The 26,239-nt window shown below is 39.5% G+C and overlaps 1 protein-coding gene and 2 long non-coding RNA genes across 4 annotated transcripts; all 3 read right to left on the bottom strand.

Moving 5' to 3' along the window:
- Positions 1–894: 894 nt before the first annotated feature.
- On the bottom strand, positions 895–6,666 carry LOC121177140 (translation initiation factor IF-2-like). 2 transcript variants are annotated; one of them, XM_041031352.1, is made up of 4 exons: positions 6,626–6,666; positions 2,158–2,233; positions 1,335–1,947; positions 895–1,122 (listed from the first exon to the last, which is right to left on the bottom strand). In XM_041031352.1, exons 2-3 carry the CDS (start codon positions 2,228–2,230, stop codon positions 1,370–1,372), a joined length of 651 nt encoding a protein of 216 aa, XP_040887286.1. In that variant the 5' UTR covers positions 2,231–2,233; positions 6,626–6,666; the 3' UTR covers positions 895–1,122; positions 1,335–1,369. The 2 variants fall into 2 exon arrangements, with proteins under 2 accessions (XP_040887286.1, XP_040887287.1); XM_041031353.1 differs by lacking the exon at positions 6,626–6,666 and adding an exon at positions 2,343–2,392.
- A 2,554-nt stretch (positions 6,667–9,220) lies between these two features.
- LOC121177164 lies at positions 9,221–9,840 on the bottom strand. The gene is made up of 2 exons (XR_005893186.1): positions 9,734–9,840; positions 9,221–9,521 (listed from the first exon to the last, which is right to left on the bottom strand). It is a non-coding gene; the product is annotated as an uncharacterized LOC121177164 (long non-coding RNA).
- Positions 9,841–18,961: 9,121 nt separating this feature from the next.
- On the bottom strand, positions 18,962–19,557 carry LOC121177271. Its single transcript, XR_005893205.1, has 2 exons — positions 19,475–19,557; positions 18,962–19,262 (listed from the first exon to the last, which is right to left on the bottom strand). It is a non-coding gene; the product is annotated as an uncharacterized LOC121177271 (long non-coding RNA).
- Positions 19,558–26,239: the final 6,682 nt, after the last annotated feature.

Here is a 26,239-nt window from a genome sequence, read left to right on the forward strand (position 1 = left end):
TAGTGATATGCATGGTAATGTATTAAATATACATATGTATATTTTTTGCAGGGCCTCCATAAATTACTCATAACACGACAATCTTGGAAAACGCTTGACCAGTGCTGCAGAAAAAATTACCCAAGAGAGAAAGAGAGAGACTGGAAAGTGACAGAGGAAGAGTAATTCTGAAGAAGTTATTAAAAAGAAAATATTATGAGCTTTTTGTCTCTCAGCTATAAATGTTTCAGCCTTCTCCATATAGTATGTCTGTGTCAGTACACTACAGGCTTCAGCTCAGATTCAGTTCATGATAACAGAAACAAGTTTCCAAGTAATTTCTTGGAACTTGTTAAATCCCATGAAGAACCGGTTTCTAATTTCTACCTTCACGTTGTGTGTACAAACGACTGTTTCTGCTCAAATTTGGTTAGAATGGGTTTGGATTTGAAAGTTGGGTTCAGCCAAATCCTTTGGCCTCTTCCTAACTGTGAAGTGATATGCAAGACACCACTGTCGATTTTGTAGTAGGAGTCCGCCATTCGGTAAAAATTACAGTCTGCCAAACCACTGCCTTCCCACTGGGAAATGTTGCTGCTTTCACAGATATCTGTTTTTCCTAAACCAACAGAGAATCTCATTTCAAAAACCTGTTTCTTCCCACAAATAACTCTGGAGAGACTGGTTTTAGGGACATCACCCCAGAGGGTTGTCAGTGTGTTTCCTCACTGTGTGGCTCAGAAGAAACTCATTTAAATGTCCTGAACAAATATTGAAGAAACACAGTGTCTGAATGTTAGAAATTTCAACTTAGGTATCGGAATAACTTCACCTCACACTCTGGTTCTGCATTATCACATTACTTAAGCATGCAACTTATTCATATTTACAATACTTTTTTATTAATATCAGCATTTTGGGGAATCACAACTCAGTAAAGATACAGGAAATGCTCATTTGGCACAGAAAAATGCCAGCAGTGATACAGAGACAATCATTTTGTTTCATCTTAAAGCTTTTACTTTATCCCATTACTGTGACACAATGCCTAATTTGGTTTTAATGCTGCAACGCTATAGATTGTCGTTGTAAGGAAGATGATTGTGATGACACCAGTGGTGCTGAAGACCAGGTGTTGGAGAGCTGCAGAGAAAGAGCAGACAGAGAAACAGATGAATATACAGAGGGATTACAGATGCTTTCACTATAAAGATTACAGTATGCGGCCTTGATGCCATTCTCCTCATCCTCATTATCTGTCATTATTTCTCATTAGCCTTATCATCTCTGTTTTCTCCCATGATACAAAGAAATTATTTGAAAAGTAATAAAAGTTATGTATACTTGCAACATACCGGCAGGATGTTGTGAGGGATTCGTCGTTCTTTGCTTATTCAACATCAGGGTGCAGTTCACCTTCCAAACCTTCCAGGTTAAAATCCAACTCGTCATAGGGATCATAGAACTTCTCAGGGATCTCATCTGCCAAGGGCTTCTCATTGACCAACTCATCTTCAAAAGCTTTCTCATTGAACGCCTCATCTTTCAAGGCCTTCTCATTGAACGCCTCATCTTCAAAAGCTTTCTCATTCAACGCCTCATCTGCCAAGGGCTTCTCATTGAACGCCTCATCTTCAAAAGCTTTCTCATTGAACGCCTCATCTTTAAAGGGCTTCTCATTGAGCGCCTCATCTTTCAAGGGTTTCTCATTGAGCGCCTCATCTTTATAGGGCTTCTCACTGAGCGCCTCATCTGCCAAGGGCTTCTCATTGAACGCCTCATCTTTCAAGGGCTTCTCATTGAACGCCTCATCTTTCAAGGGCTTCTCATTGAGGGCATCATCTTTCAAGGGCTTCTCATTGAATGCCTCATCTTTCAAGGGCTTCTCATCGAGGAACTCATCTTTAGCCGGGATCTCTTGAGCTGAATCAAACTTTACCCCAGGAAACCTTTGCTTTAGGAGCTTGGCTGAGATAGAAAGACATGTAAATGCATCCATTAATAAAGGAAAGCTCCTCAAACAACTGTCTGTTTAGGCTAAGAGCTTGTTGAATTTTGTCATTTTACATTAAAACAACATGAGGCATTGACAGCTTCACATGTACATACAGATTTATGGCACTGCATCAATACAAAGACACACACCACTGCACACATCACATTTTATCATCTTCTTACCAAACATTGCTACTGGTACTGCACTGCTCACAGCCACAAACGCAGAGACCAGGATAACGATTTGGATCTTCATTTTCTGAAAACAAATCAGAACATAAAACCTATGACAAAATACTATTAAATGTTCTTTGAGTATTTAGTAACTTTTGGGTCAGAGTACAGTGAAGTAAAGGTAATGTACTCACCTTTAGTTTGCAGTAGTTGACAAGCTGATGCCTTCAACTGGAATCGGGAGTATTCTGACTTTCTGACTGATGCACTTCAAATATATATGGTTTTGAGGTGAGCATACCTATTCAGTGTTTGTACTGTGACTACAGCATTTAGCTCATCCAATGAAAAGTTTCCACATGTTTGCTAGTGTGTGACAGTGCTCCAAGGCATATGGCACAGACACCTACACTGCAGCGACACCATGTGATAACCAGGATCAGCTAAAAGCTTGAATTTCATTTCACTTTTGTTCCCTAATGTCAAATATTGATCAGATATAACATATATCTCATACCTCAGTGAAGGCCTTGGTAGCCTGCTATCATTTATAGCACTGTTGTGGTGCAATAAATATGAACTTGTTAATTTATATTTTCAAAATGTTTCAAGCACAAATCTAAACCTGAAGGTGTGGAGTTCACAAAAAAACTGACTGGAAGAAAGAAAGTGTCAAATGACAGACAAACAAATTTGTATCCCATGGGATTAAATTGGGCCGGAGCTCACAGGAGCTGAGCCACCTGGCATTTAAACAGCATGCTGCTGGACCTAAGCTCTACGACATTCAGCATCACAGTTCTGCCAGCTCCCACGCAACTCATAAAACATGCTCTTTCAGACACCGTCTCACGTTGACAAAACAAATGTAGAATGTTGGCTCTTTTCTTTCTTTGACTTTATTAAATATCTGTGGTCATCACATAGCAGCAGGATCAATACGTGCATCTCCAAATGGCTATTAGGTACAACCACTGCCACAATGGTGATATGTATCCTGACTTGAAGATAGTCAAAAACTTGCTTTTCAAATATTTGTTTTTCAGCCTTTGCTCCAGTTTAACTAATATCCTGTGGCTCAGGGAAGAAGGTTTATGAAACTGCTGTCTCAGCGAGCAGCTGCTAAAGTTGCCAAACAGCTAAACGATGAGGTAAAACTCATTATGAAGCCCCATTAAGCCGAAGAGAGCTGCAGATTCAGGTGGTCATTTTCTAAGATAAGTCTAAGATAAGTATGGATGTCAAAACCTCAATTTTCACCTCATTTTTCAGATATTTGTTTTTCAGCTGTCAACCCACTTTGGTTGACCCCTGAGGGTCACAGAGGTCGGTTGATGTGTCTCAGTGTTTACTCTTTTTAAGTGTATTCAGTCAGTCTTTGTACTGGGACCACAGCACATAGCCCATCCAATGAAACGTTCCCATGATGTGTTTTGCAAGTCAGTTAACAAACAACGCTCCAAGGCATCTGACACAGTGTCCATGATCTGTTTTTAGATATGTTGCCTCATTTACAACAGTAGTTTTACAGTATAGGCTCCCAGGGGTCAGCAATTTGTTTATTTCTTTTAAACCTTTTAAGAATAAATTTGATATGGTATAGGCTATGTGCTCATCCTGAGAGCTGGCATTTACAGTATGTGTACTTCTCTAACGCTGCAGGCAAAGTGAAGTTTTGCTGAAGAACATTGCCACAAGAAGCAGAGTGGAAGAGTAATTTGACTTATACTTAGTACTGCCAAGGTAAACATGTGGGAAGTTCAGCAAAGAGTCTTTTTGTCTTCAGTCTCCAGGAAGCCCAGAGGAATAAAATAAAAAAATAAGTGTACACGGATATTATAGTTTTTATTATAATATTCCTGTAAGGAATATTATAATAAATATTACAAAACAATATGTTAAACATATTAAGAGTAGCCCTCAGTATCTCCCATTTTGTGGCAGAAATGGAATAAAACCATTAAACTCATCTGATCATGACATTCAAACACCCTACATTACTGAAATAAGTTTGGGGTAGGAAGGGAATTTTTGAACAACCAGTTCTTTAGTAGGCAGATGCTTATTTCAGCTTTCTTGCAGTGAAATAACAGAAAAATGTGATGTTAAACAGCACATTACCCTTCAGTATCTCACCTTAAAACATGTAGGAGGCGTAGAAATTAAATAAAAAGCATTCAAAGCACATCTCTAATGATCATAACATCCAGCCACCAGCCGGATGTTATGGGGCCACAACAGCGAGGTCAGAAGCAGTTCTTCCTGCTCCCTCCCAGCAGTCAGGGCTGCTCTCAGCAGCTTTGTAAATGAGGAAATCTATTGGGATGAAATCTATTGGTAAAAAAAGCTAGTGGTGAGATAAAGCACTTAACACGTATGTCCATAGATCTGAAGCCTCATTTCCATGTCTCAGAAACTACTTCCAACTACAGTCTACCTTTGTGCATCTCACCTGTGACCACAAGAGGGAGACAGGCCTCTAGTGGTAAGTCAGGACTCTTTTCACACATGCGCGCACACACGCACGCACACACACACACACACTAACCAATAGTTCTTTCTTTCACATCTTAATCTGTACAGATACCTTTTATTCACACACTTGTGCGAGTGCCAGTTTCTGTAGATTTTTGTGTTTGTTTAAACACCACACACAAGCAAATTGGGGCGATGTAAACATGTATGAAGTCAGTTTTAAGTACTTTTACTCAAGTGCTGCACTCAAGTACAGTTCCAACTGTGAAGTAATATGCAAGACTCCACTGTCAATTTTGTACAGGGAGTCCATCGTTTGGTAAAAATTACAGTCTGCAAAACCACGGCCTTCCCACTGGGAGGTTGTTTGTTACCATGAAATGTTGCTGTGTTGCTGTGTGGAAGACAAAAGCAACTTGCCTCAACATCCACAAGCGTTCACAGATATCTGTTTTTACTAAACCAACAGAGAATCTAATTTCAAAAATCTATTTCTTCCCACAAATAACTCTGGAGAGACTAGTTTTAGGGACGACACCCCAGAGGGTTGTCAGTGTGTTTCCTCACTGTGTGGCTCAGGAACTCATTTAAAGGTCCTGAACAAATACTGAAGAAACACAGTGTCTGCATGTTAGAAATTTCAGCTTAGGTATCGGAATAACTTCACCTCACACTCTAGTTCTGCATTATCACATTACTTAAGCATGAAACTTCTTCAGATGCCTTTTATAATGCACTTTTTATTAATGTCAGCATTTTGGGGAATCACAACACAGTAGAGATACAGGAAATGCTCATTTGTAGGGTTTTGTATGGATTAATAAAGAGCTGAGATGAAAGGCACAGAAAAATGCTAGCATTGACACAGAGACAAACATTTTGTTTCATCTTAAAGCTTTTACTTTATCCCATTACTGTGACACAATGCCTAATTTGGTTTTAATGCTGCAACGCTATAGATTGTCGTTGTAAAGGAGATGATTGTGATGACACCGGTGGTGCTGAAGACCAGGTGTTGGAGAGCTGCAGAGAAAGAGCAGACAGAGAAACAGATGAATATACAGAGGGATTACAGATGCTTTCACTATAAAGATTACAGTATGCGGCCTCAATGCCATTCTCCTCATCCTCATTATCTGTCATTATTTCTCATTAGCCTTATCATCTCTGTTTGCTCCCATGATACAAATATATTATTTGAAAAGTATTAAAAGTTATGTATACTTGCAACATACAGGCAGGATGTTGTGAGGGATTCGTCGTTCTTTGCTTATTCAACATCAGGGTGCAGTTCACCTTCCAAACCTTCCAGGTTAAAATCCAACTCGTCATAGGGATCATAGAACTTGTCAGGGATCTCATCTGCCAAGGGCTTCTCATTGAGCGCCTCATCTTTACAGGGCTTCTCATTGAACGCCTCATCTTTATAGGGCTTCTCATTGAACGCCTCATCTTTATAGGGCTTCTCATTGAGGGCCTCATCTTTCAAGGGCTTCACATTGAGGGCCTCATCTTTCAAGGGCTTCTCATCGAGGAACTCATCTTTAGCTGGGATCTCTTGAGCTGAATCAAACTTTAGCCCAGGAAACCTTTGCTTTAGGAGCTTGGCTGAGATAGAAAGACATGTAAATGCATCCATTAATAAAGGAAAGCTCCTCAAACAACTGTCTGTTTAGGCTAAGAGCTTGTTGAATTTTGTCATTTTACATTAAAACAACACGAGGCATTGACAGCTTCGCATGTACATACAGATTATGGCATTGCATCAATACAAAGACACACACCACTGCACACATCACATTTTATCATCTTCTTACCAAACATTGCTACTGGTACTGCATTGCTCACAGCCACAAACACAGAGACCAGGATAATGACTTGGATCTTCATTTTCTGAAAACAAATCAGAACATAAAACCTATGACAAAATACTATTAAATGTTCTTTGAGTATTTAGTAACTTTTGGGTCAGAGTACAGTGAAGTAAAGGTAATGTACTCACCTTTAGTTTGCAGTAGTTGACAAAGCGATGCCTTCAACTGGAATCGGGAGTATTCTGACTTTCTGACTGATGCACTTCAAATATATATAGTTTTGAGGTGAGCATACCTATTCAGTGTTTGTACTGTGACTACAGCATTTAGCTCATCCAATGAAAAGTTTCTATATGTTTGCTAGTATGTGACAGTGCTCCAAGGCATATGGCACAGACACCTATACTGCAGCGACACCATGTGATAACCAGGATCAACTAAAAGCTTGAATTTCATTTCACTTTTGTTCCCTAATGTCAAATATTGATCAGATATAAAATATATCTGGTACCTCAGTGAAGGCCTTGGTAGCCTGCTATCATTTATTGCACTGTTGTGGTTTTAAACACTTGTTAATTCATATTTTCAAAACGTTTCAAGCACAAGTCTACACCTGAAGGTGTGGATTCACATGTAAAGCCTAAATATCCAACTACTTCTGCACATTTACAACAGTGGTTTTACAGTTTAGGCTCCCAGGGGTCAGCAATTTGTTTATTTCTTTTAAACCTTTTATGAATAAATTTGATTTATAAAACTGTTTCAGGATCATATCTGAGGGTAGATGTCATTTTTTTCCCTTGTTATATTAAGATAAATGGAGTTAGAGATGTTTATGTTAATACTTATTTGGCAAAAAACGACTTGTATGCAACAGTGTACAGTATGTTTTGTGTTGTACTAAAAAAAACTGATAAACCTTAACTGATAAGTGTCCCTGCAGAGTGAATTGTAGTCTGCTTCATTAATGGCTGAATAAAAATATTGTTGTTGTTGTTGCTGCATTGAGAAAACAGAACTATTTCACATATATAACACACAAATGGGTTAAAGCTGTGTGTTTCATGTTTTTTAATTTGAGGAAAATCATGAAAAGGAAAAACTATGAAAGTGACACAGCGTTTTTCACGGGCCAAATATTTTTGTTGGAGGGCCTGACTTGGCCCATGGGCCACTATTTGCTTACCACTGGTATAGGCTATGTGCTCATCCTGAGAGCTGGCATTTACAGTATGTGTGCTTCTCTAACGCTGCAGGCAAAGTGAAGTTCTGCTGAAGAACATTGCCACAAGAAGCAGAGTGGAAGAGTAATTTGACTTATACTGCCAAGGTAAACATGTGGGAGGTTCAGCAAAGAGTCTTTTACTGAGAGCCTTTTTGTCTTCAGTCTCCAGGAAGCCCAGAGGAATAAAATAAAAAAATAAGTGTCCACGGATATTATAATATTTATTATAATATTCCCTACAGGAATATTATAATAAATATTACAAAACAATATGTTAAACATATTAAGAGTAGCCCTCAGTATCTCCCATTTTGTGGCAGAAATGGAATAAAACCATTAAACTCATCTGATCATGACATTCAAACACCCTACATTACTGAAATAAGTTTGGGGTAGGAAGGGAATTTTTGAACAACCAGTTCTTTAGTAGGCAGATGCTTATTTCAGCTTTCTTGCAGTGAAATAATGGAAAAATGTGATGTTAAACAGCACATTACCCTTCAGTATCTCGCCTTAAAACATGTAGGAGGCGTAGAAATTAAATAAAACCCAAATCAAAGCACAGCTCTAATGATCATGACATCAGCCATAACAGCGAGGTCAGAAGCAGTTCTTCCTGCTCCCTCCCAGCAGTCAGGGCTGCTCTCAGCAGCTTTGTAAATGAGGAAATCTATTGGGAAAAAAGCTAATGGTGAGATAAAGCACTTAACACGTATGTCCATAGATCTGAAGCCTCATTTCCATGTTTCAGAAACTACTTCCAACTACAGTCTACCTTTGTGCATCTCACCTGTGACCACAAGAGGGAGACAGGCCTCTAGTGGTAAGTCAGGACTCTTTTCACACATGCGCGCACACATGCACACGCACACGCACACACGCACACACATACACACACACACTAACCAATAGTTCTTTCTTTCACATCTTAATCTGTACAGATACCTTTTATTCACACACCTGTGCTCGTGCCAGTTTCTGTAGATTTTTGTGTTTGTTTAAACACCACACACAAGCAAATTGGGGCGATGTAAACATGTATGAAGTCAGTTTTAAGTACTTTTACTCAAGTGCTGCACTCAAGTACAGTTCCAACTGTGAAGTAATATGCAAGACTCCACTGTCGATTTTGTACAGGGAGTCCATCGTTTGGTAAAAATTACAGTCTGCAAAACCACGGCCTTCCCACTGGGAGGTTGTTTGTTACCATGAAATGTTGCTGTGTTGCTGTGTGGAAGACAAAAGCAACTTGCCTCAACATCCACAAGCGTTCACAGATATCTGTTTTTACTAAACCAACAGAGAATCTAATTTCAAAAATCTATTTCTTCCCACAAACAACTCTGGAGAGACTAGTTTTAGGGACGACACCCCAGAGGGTTGTCAGTGTGTTTCCTCACTGTGTGGCTCAGAAGGAACTCATTTAAAGGTCCTGAACAAATACTGAAGAAACACAGTGTCTGCATGTTAGAAATTTCAGCTTAGGTATCGGAATAACTTCACCTCACACTCTAGTTCTGCATTATCACATTACTTAAGCATGAAACTTCTTCAGATGCCTTTTATAATGCACTTTTTATTAATGTCAGCATTTTGGGGAATCACAACACAGTAGAGATACAGGAAATGCTCATTTGTAGGGTTTTGTATGGATTAATAAATAGCTGAGATGAAAGGCACAGAAAAATGCTAGCATTGACACAGAGACAAACATTTTGTTTCATCTTAAAGCTTTTACTTTATCCCATTACTGTGACACAATGCCTAATTTGGTTTTAATGCTGCAACGCTATAGATTGTCGTTGTAAGGAAGATGATTGTGATGACACCGGTGGTGCTGAAGACCAGGTGTTGGAGAGCTGCAGAGAAAGAGCAGACAGAGAAACAGATGAATATACAGAGGGATTACAGATGCTTTCACTATAAAGATTACAGTATGCGGCCTTGATGCCATTCTCCTCATCCTCATTATCTGTCATTATTTCTCATTAGCCTTATCATCTCTGTTTGCTCCCATGATACAAATATATTATTTGAAAAGTATTAAAAGTTATGTATACTTGCAACATACCGGCAGGATGTTGTGAGGGATTCGTCGTTCTTTGCTTATTCAACATCAGGGTGCAGTTCACCTTCCAAACCTTCCAGGTTAAAATCCAACTCGTCATAGGGATCATAGAACTTGTCAGGGATCTCATCTGCCAAGGGCTTCTCATTGAGCGCCTCATCTTTACAGGGCTTCTCATTGAACGCCTCATCTTTATAGGGCTTCTCATTGAACGCCTCATCTTTATAGGGCTTCTCATTGAGAGCCTCATCTTTATAGGGCTTCTCATTGAGGGCCTCATCTTTCAAGGGCTTCACATTGAGGGCCTCATCTTTCAAGGGCTTCTCATCGAGGAACTCATCTTTAGCTGGGATCTCTTGAGCTGAATCAAACTTTAGCCCAGGAAACCTTTGCTTTAGGAGCTTGGCTGAGATAGAAAGACATGTAAATGCATCCATTAATAAAGGAAAGCTCCTCAAACAACTGTCTGTTTAGGCTAAGAGCTTGTTGAATTTTGTCATTTTACATTAAAACAACACGAGGCATTGACAGCTTCGCATGTACATACAGATTATGGCATTGCATCAATACAAAGACACACACCACTGCACACATCACATTTTATCATCTTCTTACCAAACATTGCTACTGGTACTGCATTGCTCACAGCCACAAACACAGAGACCAGGATAATGACTTGGATCTTCATTTTCTGAAAACAAATCCGAACATAAAACCTATGACAAAATACTATTAAATGTTCTTTGAGTATTTAGTAACTTTTGGGTCAGAGTACAGTGAAGTAAAGGCAATGTACTCACCTTTAGTTTGCAGTAGTTGACAAAGCGATGCCTTCAACTGGAATCGGGAGTATTCTGACTTTCTGACTGATGCACTTCAAATATATATAGTTTTGAGGTGAGCATACCTATTCAGTGTTTGTACTGTGACTACAGCATTTAGCTCATCCAATGAAAAGTTTCTATATGTTTGCTAGTATGTGACAGTGCTCCAAGGCATATGGCACAGACACCTATACTGCAGCGACACCATGTGATAACCAGGATCAACTAAAAGCTTGAATTTCATTTCACTTTTGTTCCCTAATGTCAAATATTGATCAGATATAAAATATATCTGGTACCTCAGTGAAGGCCTTGGTAGCCTGCTATCATTTATTGCACTGTTGTGGTTTTAAACACTTGTTAATTCATATTTTCAAAACGTTTCAAGCACAAGTCTACACCTGAAGGTGTGGATTCACATGTAAAGCCTAAATATCCAACTACTTCTGCACATTTACAACAGTGGTTTTACAGTTTAGGCTCCCAGGGGTCAGCAATTTGTTTATTTCTTTTAAACCTTTTATGAATAAATTTGATTTATAAAACTGTTTCAGGATCATATCTGAGGGTAGATGTCATTTTTTTCCCTTGTTATATTAAGATAAATGGAGTTAGAGATGTTTATGTTAATACTTATTTGGCAAAAAACGACTTGTATGCAACAGTGTACAGTATGTTTTGTGTTGTACTAAAAAAAACTGATAAACCTTAACTGATAAGTGTCCCTGCAGAGTGAATTGTAGTCTGCTTCATTAATGGCTGAATAAAAATATTGTTGTTGTTGTTGCTGCATTGAGAAAACAGAACTATTTCACATATATAACACACAAATGGGTTAAAGCTGTGTGTTTCATGTTTTTTAATTTGAGGAAAATCATGAAAAGGAAAAACTATGAAAGTGACACAGCATTTTTCACGGGCCAAATATTTTTGTTGGAGGGCCTGACTTGGCCCATGGGCCACTATTTGCTTACCACTGGTATAGGCTATGTGCTCATCCTGAGAGCTGGCATTTACAGTATGTGTGCTTCTCTAACGCTGCAGGCAGAGTGAAGTTCTGCTGAAGAACATTGCCACAAGAAGCAGAGTGGAAGAGTAATTTGACTTATACTGCCAAGGTAAACATGTGGGAGGTTCAGCAAAGAGTCTTTTACTGAGAGCCTTTTTGTCTTCAGTCTCCAGGAAGCCCAGAGGAATAAAATAAAAAAATAAGTGTCCACGGATATTATAATATTTATTATAATATTCCCTACAGGAATATTATAATAAATATTACAAAACAATATGTTAAACATATTAAGAGTAGCCCTCAGTATCTCCCATTTTGTGGCAGAAATGGAATAAAACCATTAAACTCATCTGATCATGACATTCAAACACCCTACATTACTGAAATAAGTTTGGGGTAGGAAGGGAATTTTTGAACAACCAGTTCTTTAGTAGGCAGATGCTTATTTCAGCTTTCTTGCAGTGAAATAATGGAAAAATGTGATGTTAAACAGCACATTACCCTTCAGTATCTCGCCTTAAAACATGTAGGAGGCGTAGAAATGAAATAAAACCCAAATCAAAGCACAGCTCTAATGATCATGACATCAGCCATAACAGCGAGGTCAGAAGCAGTTCTTCCTGCTCCCTCCCAGCAGTCAGGGCTGCTCTCAGCAGCTTTGTAAATGAGGAAATCTATTGGGAAAAAAGCTAATGGTGAGATAAAGCACTTAACACGTATGTCCATAGATCTGAAGCCTCATTTCCATGTTTCAGAAACTACTTCCAACTACAGTCTACCTTTGTGCATCTCACCTGTGACCACAAGAGGGAGACAGGCCTCTAGTGGTAAGTCAGGACTCTTTTCACACATGCGCGCACACATGCACACGCACACGCACACACGCACACACATACACACACACACACTAACCAATAGTTCTTTCTTTCACATCTTAATCTGTACAGATACCTTTTATTCACACACCTGTGCTCGTGCCAGTTTCTGTAGATTTTTGTGTTTGTTTAAACACCACACACAAGCAAATTGGGGCGATGTAAACATGTATGAAGTCAGTTTTAAGTACTTTTACTCAAGTGCTGCACTCAAGTACAGTTCCAACTGTGAAGTAATATGCAAGACTCCACTGTCGATTTTGTACAGGGAGTCCATCGTTTGGTAAAAATTACAGTCTGCAAAACCACGGCCTTCCCACTGGGAGGTTGTTTGTTACCATGAAATGTTGCTGTGTTGCTGTGTGGAAGACAAAAGCAACTTGCCTCAACATCCACAAGCGTTCACAGATATCTGTTTTTACTAAACCAACAGAGAATCTAATTTCAAAAATCTATTTCTTCCCACAAATAACTCTGGAGAGACTAGTTTTAGGGACGACACCCCAGAGGGTTGTCAGTGTGTTTCTTCACTGTGTGGCTCAGAAGGAACTCATTTAAAGGTCCTGAACAAATACTGAAGAAACACAGTGTCTGCATGTTAGAAATTTCAGCTTAGGTATCGGAATAACTTCACCTCACACTCTAGTTCTGCATTATCACATTACTTAAGCATGAAACTTCTTCAGATGCCTTTTATAATGCACTTTTTATTAATGTCAGCATTTTGGGGAATCACAACACAGTAGAGATACAGGAAATGCTCATTTGTGGGGTTTTGTATGGATTAATAAAGAGCTGAGATGAAACGCACAGAAAAATGCTAGCATTGACACAGAGACAAACATTTTGTTTCATCTTAAAGCTTTTACTTTATCCCATTACTGTGACACAATGCCTAATTTGGTTTTAATGCTGCAACGCTATAGATTGTCGTAAGGAAGATGATTGTGATGACACCGGTGGTGCTGAAGACCAGGTGTTGGAGAGCTGCAGAGAAAGAGCAGACAGAGAAACAGATGAATATACAGAGGGATTACAGATGCTTTCACTATAAAGATTACAGTATGCGGCCTTGATGCCATTCTCCTCATCCTCATTATCTGTCATTATTTCTCATTAGCCTTATCATCTCTGTTTGCTCCCATGATACAAATATATTATTTGAAAAGTATTAAAAGTTATGTATACTTGCAACATACAGGCAGGATGTTGTGAGGGATTCGTCGTTCTTTGCTTATTCAACATCAGGGTGCAGTTCACCTTCCAAACCTTCCAGGTTAAAATCCAACTCGTCATAGGGATCATAGAACTTGTCAGGGATCTCATCTGCCAAGGGCTTCTCATTGAGCGCCTCATCTTTATAGGGCTTCTCATTGAACGCCTCATCTTTCAAGGGCTTCTCATTGAACGCCTCATCTTTCAAGGGCTTCACATTGAACGCCTCATCTTTCAAGGGCTTCTCATCGAGGAACTCATCTTTAGCCGGGATCTCTTGAGCTGAATCAAACTTTAGCCCAGGAAACCTTTGCTTTAGCAGCTTGGCTGAGATAGAAAGACATGTAAATGCATCCATTAATAAAGGAAAGCTCCTCAAACAACTGTCTGTTTAGGCTAAGAGCTTGTTGAATTTTGTCATTTTACATTAAAACAACACGAGGCATTGACAGCCTCACATGTACATACAGATTATGGCATTGCATCAATACAAAGACACACACCACTGCACACATCACATTTTATCATCTTCTTACCTAACATTGCTACTGGTATTGCACTGCTCACAGCCACAAACACAGAGACCAGGATAATGATTTGGATCTTCATTTTCTGAAAACAAATCAGAACATCAAACCTATGACAAAATACTATTAAATGTTCTTTGAGTATTTAGTAACTTTTGGGTCAGAGTACAGTGAAGTAAAGGTAATGTACTCACCTTTAGTTTGCAGTAGTTGACAAAGCGATGCCTTCAACTGGAATCGGGAGTATTCTGACTTTCTGACTGATGCACCTCAAATATATATAGTTTTGAGGTGAGCATACCTATTCAGTGTTTGTACTGTGACTACAGCATTTAGCTCATCCAATGAAAAGTTTCTATATGTTTGCTAGTATGTGACAGTGCTCCAAGGCATATGGCACAGACACCTATACTGCAGCGACACCATGTGATAACCAGGATCAACTAAAAGCTTGAATTTCATTTCACTTTTGTTCCCTAATGTCAAATATTGATCAGATATAAAATATATCTGGTACCTCAGTGAAGGCCTTGGTAGCCTGCTATCATTTATTGCACTGTTGTGGTTTTAAACACTTGTTAATTCATATTTTCAAAACGTTTCAAGCACAAGTCTACACCTGAAGGTGTGGATTCACATGTAAAGCCTAAATATCCAACTACTTCTGCACATTTACAACAGTGGTTTTACAGTTTAGGCTCCCAGGGGTCAGCAATTTGTTTATTTCTTTTAAACCTTTTATGAATAAATTTGATTTATAAAACGGTTTCAGGATCATATCTGAGGGTAGATGTCATTTTTTTCCCTTGTTATATTAAGATAAATGGAGTTAGAGATGTTTATGTTAATACTTATTTGGCAAAAAACGACTTGTATGCAACAGTGTACAGTATGTTTTGTGTTGTACTAAAAAAAACTGATAAACCTTAACTGATAAGTGTCCCTGCAGAGTGAATTGTAGTCTGCTTCATTAATGGCTGAATAAAAATATTGTTGTTGTTGTTGTTGCTGCATTGAGAAAACAGAACTATTTCACATATATAACACACAAATGGGTTACAGCTGTGTGTTTCATGTTTTTTAATTTGAGGAAAATCATGAAAAGGAAAAACTATGAAAGTGACACAGCGTTTTTCACGGGCCAAATATTTTTGTTGGAGGGCCTGACTTGGCCCATGGGCCACTATTTGCTTACCACTGGTATAGGCTATGTGCTCATCCTGAGAGCTGGCATTTACAGTATGTGTGCTTCTCTAACGCTGCAGGCAGAGTGAAGTTCTGCTGAAGAACATTGCCACAAGAAGCAGAGTGGAAGAGTAATTTGACTTATACTGCCAAGGTAAACATGTGGGAGGTTCAGCAAAGAGTCTTTTACTGAGAGCCTTTTTGTCTTCAGTCTCCAAGAAGCCCAGAGGAATAAAATAAAAAAATAAGTGTACACGGATATTATAATATTTATTATAATATTCCCTACAGGAATATTATAATAAATATTACAAAACAATATGTTAAACATATTAAGAGTAGCCCTCAGTATCTCCCATTTTGTGGCAGAAATGGAATAAAACCATTAAACTCATCTGATCATGACATTCAAACACCCTACATTACTGAAATAAGTTTGGGGTAGGAAGGGAATTTTTGAACAACCAGTTCTTTAGTAGGCAGATGCTTATTTCAGCTTTCTTGCAGTGAAATAATGGAAAAATGTGATGTTAAACAGCACATTACCCTTCAGTATCTCGCCTTAAAACATGTAGGAGGCGTAGAAATGAAATAAAACCCAAATCAAAGCACAGCTCTAATGATCATGACATCAGCCATAACAGCGAGGTCAGAAGCAGTTCTTCCTGCTCCCTCCCAGCAGTCAGGGCTGCTCTCAGCAGCTTTGTAAATGAGGAAATCTATTGGGAAAAAAGCTAATGGTGAGATAAAGCACTTAACACGTATGTCCATAGATCTGAAGCCTCATTTCCATGTTTCAGAAACTACTTCCAACTACAGTCTACCTTTGTGCATCTCACCTGTGACCACAAGAGGGAGACAGGCCTCTAGTGGTAAGTCAGGACTCTTTTCACACATGCGCGCACACATGCACACGCACACGCACACACGCACACACATACACACACACACTAACCAATAGTTCTTTCTTTCACATCTTAATCTGTACAGATACCTTTTATTCACACACCTGTGCTCGTGCCAGTTTCTGTAGATTTTTGTGTTTGTTTAAACACCACACACAAGCAAATTGGGGCGATGTAAACATGTATGAAGTCAGTTTTAAGTACTTTTACTCAAGTGCTGCACTCAAGTACAGTTCCAACTGTGAAGTAATATGCAAGACTCCACTGTCGATTTTGTACAGGGAGTCCATCGTTTGGTAAAAATTACAGTCTGCAAAACCACGGCCTTCCCACTGGGAGGTTGTTTGTTACCATGAAATGTTGTCGCGTGTGCTGAGGCAGCCTAGTGCGGGCCACGTCTTACAAATATTGATGAAGGAAAAATCAGGAAGACAAAAGCAACTTGCCTCAACATCCACAAGCGTTCACAGATATCTGTTTTTACTAAATCAACAGAGAAGCTCATTTCAAAAATCTATTTCTTCCCACAAATAACTCTGGAGAGACTAGTTTTAGGGACGACACCTCAGAGGGTTGTCAGTGTGTTTCCTCACTGTGTGGCTCAGAAGAAACTCATTTAAAGGTCCTGAACAAATACTGAAGAAACACAGTGTCTGCATGTTAGAAATTTCAGCTTAGGTATCGGAATAACTTCACCTCACACTCTGGTTCTGCATTATCACATAAGCATGAAACTTCTTCAGATGCCTTTTATAATGCACTTTTTATTAATGTCAGCATTTTGGGGAATCACAACACAGTAAAGATACAGGAAATTATCATTTGTAGGGTTTTGTATGGATTAATAAATAGCTGAGATGAAAGGCACAGAAAAATGCTAGCATTGACACGGAGACAATCATTCTGTTTCATCTTAAAGCTTTTACTTTATCCCATTACTGTAACACAATGCCTAATTTGGTTTTAATGCTGCAACGCTATAGATTGTCGTTGTAAAGGAGATGATTGTGATGACACCAGTGGTGCTGAAGACCAGGTGTTGGAGAGCTGCAGAGAAAGAGCAGACAGAGAAACAGATGAATATACAGAGGGATTACAGATGCTTTCACTATAAAGATTACAGTATGCGGCCTCAATGCCATTCTCCTCATCCTCCTCATCTGTCATTATTTCTCATTAGCCTTATCATCTCTGTTTGCTCCCATGATACAAAGAAATTATTTGAAAAGTATTAAAAGTTATGTATACTTGCAACATACAGGCAGGATGTTGTGAGGGATTCGTCGTTCTTTGCTTATTCAACATCAGGGTGCAGTTCACCTTCCAAACCTTCCAGGTTAAAATCCAACTCGTCATAGGGATCATAGAACTTCTCAGGGATCTCATCTGCCAAGGGCTGCTCATTGAGGGCCTCATCTTTATAGGGCTTCTCATTGAACGCCTCATCTTTACAGGGCTGCTCATTGAGCGCCTCGTCTTTCAAGGGCTGCTCATTGAGCGCCTCATCTTTATAGGGCTGCTCATTGAGCGCCTCATCTTTACAGGGCTTCTCATTGAGGGCCTCATCTTTACAGGGCTTCTCATTGAACGCCTCATCTTTACAGGGCTTCTCATTGAGCACCTCATCTTTCAAGGGCTTCACATTGAACGCCTCGTCTTTAAAGGGCTTCTCATCGAGGAACTCATCTTTAGCTGGGATCTCTTGAGCTGAATCAAACTTTACCCCAGGAAACCTTTGCTGTAGGAGCTTGGCTGAGATAGAAAGACATGTAAATGCATCCATTAATAAAGGAAAGCTCCTCAAACAACTGTCTGTTTAGGCTAAGAGCTTGTTGAATTTTATAATTTTACATTAAAACAACACGAGGCATTGACAGCCTCACATGTACATACAGATTATGGCATTGCATCAATACAAAGACACACACCACTGCACACATCACATTTTATCATCTTCTTACCTAACATTGCTACTGGTACTGCATTGCTCACAGCCACAAACACAGAGACCAGGATAATGACTTGGATCTTCATTTTCTGAAAACAAATCCGAACATAAAACCTATGACAAAATACTATTAAATGTTCTTTGAGTATTTAGTAACTTTTGGGTCAGAGTACAGTGAAGTAAAGGTAATGTACTCACCTTTAGTTTGCAGTAGTTGACAAGCTGATGCCTTCAACTGGAATTGGGAGTATTCTGACTTTCTGACTGATGCACTTCAAATATATATGGTTTTGAGGTGAGCGTACCTATTCAGTGTTTGTACTGTGACTACAGCATTTAGCTCATCCAATGAAAAGTTCCCACGTTTGCTAGTGTGTGACAGTGCTCCAAGGCATATGGCACAGACACCTACACTGCAGCGACACCATGTGATAACCAGGATCAACTAAAAGCTTGAATTTCATTTCACTTTAGTTCCCTAATATCAATTATTGATCAGATTGTGGGAATTCCTTCCCACAAATAACTCTAGAGAGACTAGTTTTAGGGACGACACCTCTGAGGGTTGTCAGTGTGTTTCCTCACTGTGTGGCTCAGAAGGAACTCATTTAAAGGTCCTGAACAAATACTGAAGAAACACAGTGTTTGCATGTTAGAAATTTCAGCTTAGGTATCGGAATAACTTCACCTCACACTCTAGTTCTGCATTATCACATTACTTAAGTATGAAACTTCTTCAGATGCCTTTTATAATGCACTTTTTATTAATGTCAGCATTTTGGGGAATCACAACACAGTAGAGATACAGGAAATGCTCATTTGTAGGGTTTTGTATGGATTAATAAATAGCTGAGATGAAAGGCACAGAAAAATGCTAGCATTGACACAGAGACAAACATTTTGTTTCATCTTAAAGCTTTTACTTTATCCCATTACTGTGACACAATGCCTAATTTGGTTTTAATGCTGCAACGCTATAGATTGTCGTTGTAAGGAAGATGATTGTGATGACACCGGTGGTGCTGAAGACCAGGTGTTGGAGAGCTGCAGAGAAAGAGCAGACAGAGAAACAGATGAATATACAGAGGGATTACAGATGCTTTCACTATAAAGATTACAGTATGCGGCCTTGATGCCATTCTCCTCATCCTCATTATCTGTCATTATTTCTCATTAGCCTTATCATCTCTGTTTGCTCCCATGATACAAAGAAATTATTTGAAAAGTATTAAAAGTTATGTATACTTGCAACATACCGGCAGGATGTTGTGAGGGATTCGTCGTTCTTTGCTTATTCAACATCAGGGTGCAGTTCACCTTCCAATCCTTCCAGGTTAAAATCCAACTCGTCATAGGGATCATAGAACTTCTCAGGGATCTCATCTGCCAAGGGCTTCTCATTGAGGGCCTCATCTTTATAGGGCTTCTCATTGAAGGCCTCATCTTTATAGGGCTTCTCATTGAGGGCCTCATCTTTATAGGGCTTCTCATTGAAGGCCTCATCTTTATAGGGCTTCTCATTGAGGGCCTCGTCTTTAAAGGGCTTCTCATCGAGGAACTCATCTTTAGCTGGGATCTCTTGAGCTGAATCAAACTTTAGCCCAGGAAACCTTTGCTTTAGCAGCTTGGCTGAGATAGAAAGACATGTAAATGCATCCATTAATAAAGGAAAGCTCCTCAAACAACTGTCTGTTTAGGCTAAGAGCTTGTTGAATTTTGTAATAACATGAGGCATTGACAGCCTCACATGTACATACAGATTATGGCATTGCATCAATACAAAGACACATCACAATTTATCATCTTCTTACCTAACATTGCTACTGGTATTGCATTGCTCACAGCCACAAACACAGAGACCAGGATAATGACTTGGATCTTCATTTTCTGAAAACAAATCAGAACATAAAACCTATGACAAAATACTATTAAATGTTCTTTGAGTATTTAGTAACTTTTGGGTCAGAGTACAGTGAAGTAAAGGTAATGTACTCACCTTTAGTTTGCAGTAGTTGACAAAGCGATGCCTTCAACTGGAATCGGGAGTATTCTGACTTTCTGACTGATGCACCTCAAATATATATAGTTTTGAGGTGAGCATACCTATTCAGTGTTTGTACTGTGACTACAGCATTTAGCTCATCCAATGAAAAGTTTCTATATGTTTGCTAGTATGTGACAGTGCTCCAAGGCATATTGCACAGACACCTATACTGCAGTGACACCATGTGATAACCAGGATCAACTAAAAGCTTGAATTTCATTTCACTTTTGTTCCCTAATGTCAAATATTGATCAGATATAAAATATATCTGGTACCTCAGTGAAGGCCTTGGTAGCCTGCTATCATTTATTGCACTGTTGTGGTTTTAAACACTTGTTAATTCATATTTTCAAAACGTATCAACCACAAGTCTACACCTGAAGGTGTGGATTCACATGTAAAGCCTAAATATCCAACTTCTTCTGCACATTTACAACAGTAGTTTTACAGTATAGGCTCCCATGGGTCAGCAATTTGTTTATTTCTTTTAAACCTTTTATGAATAAATTTGATTTATAAAACTGTTTCAGGATCATATCTGAGGGTAGATGTCATTTTTTTCCCTTGTTATATGAAAATAAATGGAGTTAGAGATGTTTATGTTAATACTTATTTGGCAAAAAACGACTTGTATGCAACAGTGTACAGTATGTTTTGTGTTGTACAAAAAAAACTGATGAACCTTAACTGATAAGTGTCCCTGCAGAGTGAATTGTAGTCTGCTTCATTTATGGCTGAATAAAAATATTGTTGTTGTTGTTGCTGCATTGAGAAAACAGAACTATTTCACATATATAACACACAAATGGGTTAAAGCTGTGTGTTTCATGTTTTTTAATTTGAGGAAAATCATGAAAAGGAAAAACTATGAAAGTGACACAGCGTTTTTCACGGGCCAAATATTTTTGTTGGAGGGCCTGACTTGGCCCATGGGCCACTATTTGCCTACCACTGGTATAGGCTATGTGCTCATCCTGAGAGCTGGCATTTACAGTATGTGTACTTCTCTAACGCTGCAGGCAGAGTGAAGTTCTGCTGAAGAACATTGCCACAAGAAGCAGAGTGGAAGAGTAATTTGACTTATACTTAGTACTGCCAAGGTAAACATGTGGGAGGTTCAGCAAAGAGTCTTTTACTGAGAGCCTTTTTGTCTTCAGTCTCCAGGAAGCCCAGAGGAATAAAATAAAATGGTGTCAAAGAATTTGACGAGGGATATTATAATATTCCATAAGTGTACACGGATATTATAATATGTATTATAATATTCCTGTAGGGAATAATATAATAAATATTATGAAACAATATGTTAAACATATTAAGAGTAGCCCTCAGTATCTCCCATTTTGTGGCAGAAATGGAATAAAACCATTAAACTCATCTGATCATGACATTCAAACACCCTACATTACTGAAATAAGTTTGGGTTAGGAAGGGAATTTTTGAACAACCAGTTCTTTAGTAGGCAGATGCTTATTTCAGCTTTCTTGCAGTGAAATAACAGAAAAATGTGATGTTAAACAGCACATTACCCTTCAGTATCTCGCCTTAAAACAGGTAGGAGGCGTAGAAATTAAATAAAAAGCATTCAAAGCACATCTCTAATGATCATGACATCCAACCACCAGCCGGATGTTACGGAGCCAGGCTTTGATGCTTGAGCTTTCTCTTGGTGAATCACTCGTCGTTTAATCCTTTTCATTTTCTACTGCGCCGTAACCTCAGTGAGTTGAAGTGAGTTTTAGATTCTTCAACAAAATCTTGTAAAAAGTACAATGACTTCTAGGTGATTATTCTATCTTGTCAAATATGTTTATGGATGTTTGTATCTACAACAGGATGTATTCACGAAACAACTAAAGTTCAACGCCATCCATAACAACGAGGTCAAAGAGAGTTCTTCCTGCTCCCTCCCATCAGTCAGGGCTCAGCAGCTTTGTAAATGAGGTTCAAAAGTAAATTCTCAGCCATGGGCAGTAGAGCCTATTGGGAAAAAGCTAATGGTGAGATAAAACACTTAACACGTATGTCCATAGATCTGAAGCCTCATTTCCATGTTTCAGAAACTACTTCCAACTACAGTCTACCTTTGTGCATCTCACCTGTGACCACAAGAGGGAGACAGGCCTCTAGTGTTAAGTCAGGACTCTTTTCACACACAAGGCATACCACATGCTACACATACTACATTGCTAAAACAATGAGGGAGAAGAGAACTGACCTGGTTCTCCCTGCACACTGTGGGAAACGCTCTGCAGCCTTAAACTTCGGAGCAGAGTCCTGCTGAGCTGCCCAGTCGCAGGAGCAGAGGCAGGAGAACCAATCATGGCATGATGTGACCTTTAGACTGCGAGGGGGTTTCCTCAGCTGCAAGGAAACACAAAGAGTCAGAGGTCACATTCAAGATTATTGGAACAATATGTGTTGCTCTGTGTGGGGATTTTCAGAGGGTCTGTTAATGTGGAGAAAAAAATGAAGCAACAACACAGAACACACTCAGTATTTAGGAATGTATTAGCTTGTAGTGTATTTATTTATAGCCAGGCTAGACATGTGACTCTAAGGCAGTAATGTCATTCACTTGGTCTGTCAGTCCAGTGCTTTGATCCTGAGAGAAATATCTTTCATAAGTAAATCCAGGATTTACGCTAACAAAGAACGCTAATCATACAGATTTGTATTGTTTAACTTAAAGTGTATAGCATGGGACTGAGTCAGCTTTTTGCGAGACATGCAGAGATACAGGAAGTGAAACTGCTGGTAGCAAAATGGACTCTTTTTTTGGTGGAATCCTAATTTTAAGAGACAAATAGCAAAGTTGTCAATCCATCAGTTTTGTTTTCTGGCACGTCATGAGCACGTAATGTATATGAATGAGCAGGTTGGCTTTTGTTTGCTATGTAATTATTTTCTTTTGGAAAGAAAGGACGTTACAGGGCAACCATGAATTTTGGACAAGCTGCTGTCAATTGTTTTACTTTGAATTTGTGGCACTTTTTATTAGTCTAAACAGTGTAAGTACTGCTGTGTTTGAAGCAGTTTAACTACACAACTGAAAATACATTCCTGCTCACTTCTAACACACAAGGCCCTGAAACTGGAGAGCATTCATCAAGCTTTTTAAGTGCAGTGAGTTCAAAGCTGCATCGCTCTGCAGGCACATCATCTGACATGTGACATATACATTCAGTGCTCTGACCTCAAACTTGTTATATTCCATAGGCTGTTTTTGTGTCTCTGTTAAGTGTGATTACTGTGCCTTTGATGAAAACAGTGAATCATATCATCGTATTTGTTCTGCAGCCACAGTCAGGATGTGCAGCATAACTGTTTGTACTGTACTGTTCCCTGTAAACAAGCACGTGTCATTGGTCCGGCTGTAAATACAAACTGGATCACATTCACAAACTTACAAAAATAATAACACTGGCTGAATATTTACCACATCACGAGAAAGTTTTATTCCCTTAGTGGCTGCTGTATAGCTGCTATGCAGTCCTCATTTTTGTAGCTGATCTTATGCTGATGTGACAGTGAAACAAACCTTTGGTAATAGGCTGAGAGGCCTGAAGGAGAATATGAACTCTACCAGCTGACTGAATCAAAAACACAGCAAACTATAAACTCAGATGGACGAACATATCACACAAACCTTTGTTGACTGACATATTAAATAAGGTAAATGTGTTGACATCACATTAAACAGTACTATAGTTTTCTAACAGACTTTTTTCTCAGCATATTTCTTTTTTTGGCATCCTTGTCATCTGCAAACCTTAATGGAAAATCTATGGACTATATTTATATTTATTTATTTGTACTATATGTTATTTTCTTTGTGGTCTAGTAAATATTATTGTATTTGTACAATCCAAACTTTTATCGAGCAAAGCTTTTTGCGTTTCTTAATTATTCTTCTTTTCTTGGAGATGTCTAAGAAAATATAAAGCAGACAATGTGGCAAAGGAATGTTTTGGTGTTTGTATTATTTCAAAAATCATATCACAGACTGGCAGCTGCAGTGGCCAAACTGAAAAGAGAATATATTTACATTTGGAGATATCCTAAATATCTCCTAACTGCATTTACGGTTGTCACAAGTATAACCATTTACCATCATTTTTTACAACGTTGCTGTTTGCCGTTTCATAGTTGCGCCATCACCGACAGCAGTGAAGGCAGCACTGCCGGAAGCCAACCAAAGAGAAACACTGCGCATGCTCGGAGCATCCTCCACCCGGTCGGCATGGTGAGACCCGCTGCAGAGCAGGTGCTGATGCGTAGAAATCCATCTTTCTAGCGCAGATTTCTAAAACCAATGCCAGAATATGTGGGGACTTTTGACTTTGCAGGTTATCTTCCCACCCTCCTCCTCTCCTGGTGGCTCTATGGGTGGGAGTAGGGGGTGCAGGGGTGGGGGGGGCACCTTATGTAGGAGGGAGTGGGGGTGGATGCAGCTTTATCAGTAGCAGGTTGCCTCTGATGATCCAGTTCAAACTAGTTGTGCTTTTCATAAGCGACTGCGGCTCTGCGAGGTTCCTCACTTCTACAAAAGAGACTGAGAACCAAAACATTTTTCACATGTTCTCTGGACTTCAGTGAAATAATAATATATTCTCATGGGTGTGAGCCCACCATGTGCCAGAGATGCGCAGTAATGGTGCTGTTTAGACTTTATTGGAACAGACATGGACCCTATTGTTTCCCCTTTGTATTCAACTGACTAAGATTCAACCCTGACATGTATATATGATTACCGTCTTTTTTTTTCTTCATCTTTGATTGGTGGTGAAACTATGATCATAAACTGTACGAGTCTACTAAAGCTTCATCACTCCCTAATTACAAGTATATTGAAGATGTCAAAATAAAAGCACACAAAAGTAATGGCAGCACTCTTGTTCATGAAAGCTTGACTCTGTATAATAACAGCCACGGTTAATTACAGGGAGTGTCGGGGGACAACAAAGGACCAGATCGAGCATCATCATCTTCATCATCAGGCACAGCACCACCACCACCAGCAGCAGCAGCACCACCACAGTCGTGCGTAAAGCCGGTATTGTCATCGCTGGTGCTTTTAGTGCATGATGCGAGTCGCCGGCAGATAGGCTAATGGGAGGTTTCAGATGCGCAGTAAGGCGAGGTATAATCTTCATGTTAGTGGTGATGTATGACAGGAGCAGGGTGACAAAGCTAAGGGAAGCCGTGGAGGAATAACTGCAGTGCAGCAGAGCTGTCAGTCAACGCGCAGAGGAGGCTGCACACAGCCCACTGCGAGTCTGTGGTGTGCAGCAACTGGCCAGACACTGGTGCGACCACCAGCTGAAATTAAAGCTTCGTGGTGTCATTAAAACGTCGAATTATATCAGAATGTGAGTGCACATGTCTTAGGTTCAGGGTCTTTTCTTGCCTATCGCTTCATTGTCACAAGAGCCTTCGTATCTGCGCAACAGCAGACACATCCACCGATATAATACATTTAGGAGCTCTGCCAGATTCCAAACCTAATTATTTTCACCTCAAATTTAATTAGAAACCCTATTAAAAATTATAAATAGCATATATTTTTCTATATATCTTCCTGTTACCAGGATTTCCTCCTGTTTGACGCATCGCCCCCGCTTTACCTTGCGCCTTTGTGCTGCCTATCGCATCTTCTACAGCCATGGTATCTCAACAAAGCGGGGTCCTCCTCATTGTAAGACATTATGAAGACAAACCTGCTCAGAAACAACCTCTCTACGCAATCTCACCATCACACCCCCTCCTCACGGGCCCCACATCCCCAAAATACACATTTCGCCGGCACACATAAGCCTGTTCAGATGCAGCGAGAACGAGTGTGTCGCGCTCTCCCTCCTCCCTCGTCCATCAACATCTAACGGTGCACCGCATCCACCAATCTGTGCAACGAGAGGACCACCCCAACCCCTGAACCTGAATCTACCCGCCCTGTCCGCTTATAAATACTGCTTGA

The sequence above is a fragment of the Toxotes jaculatrix genome, chromosome 23, assembly GCF_017976425.1.
Source record: "Toxotes jaculatrix isolate fToxJac2 chromosome 23, fToxJac2.pri, whole genome shotgun sequence".
NCBI classification, from domain to species: Eukaryota; Metazoa; Chordata; class Actinopteri; family Toxotidae; genus Toxotes; species Toxotes jaculatrix.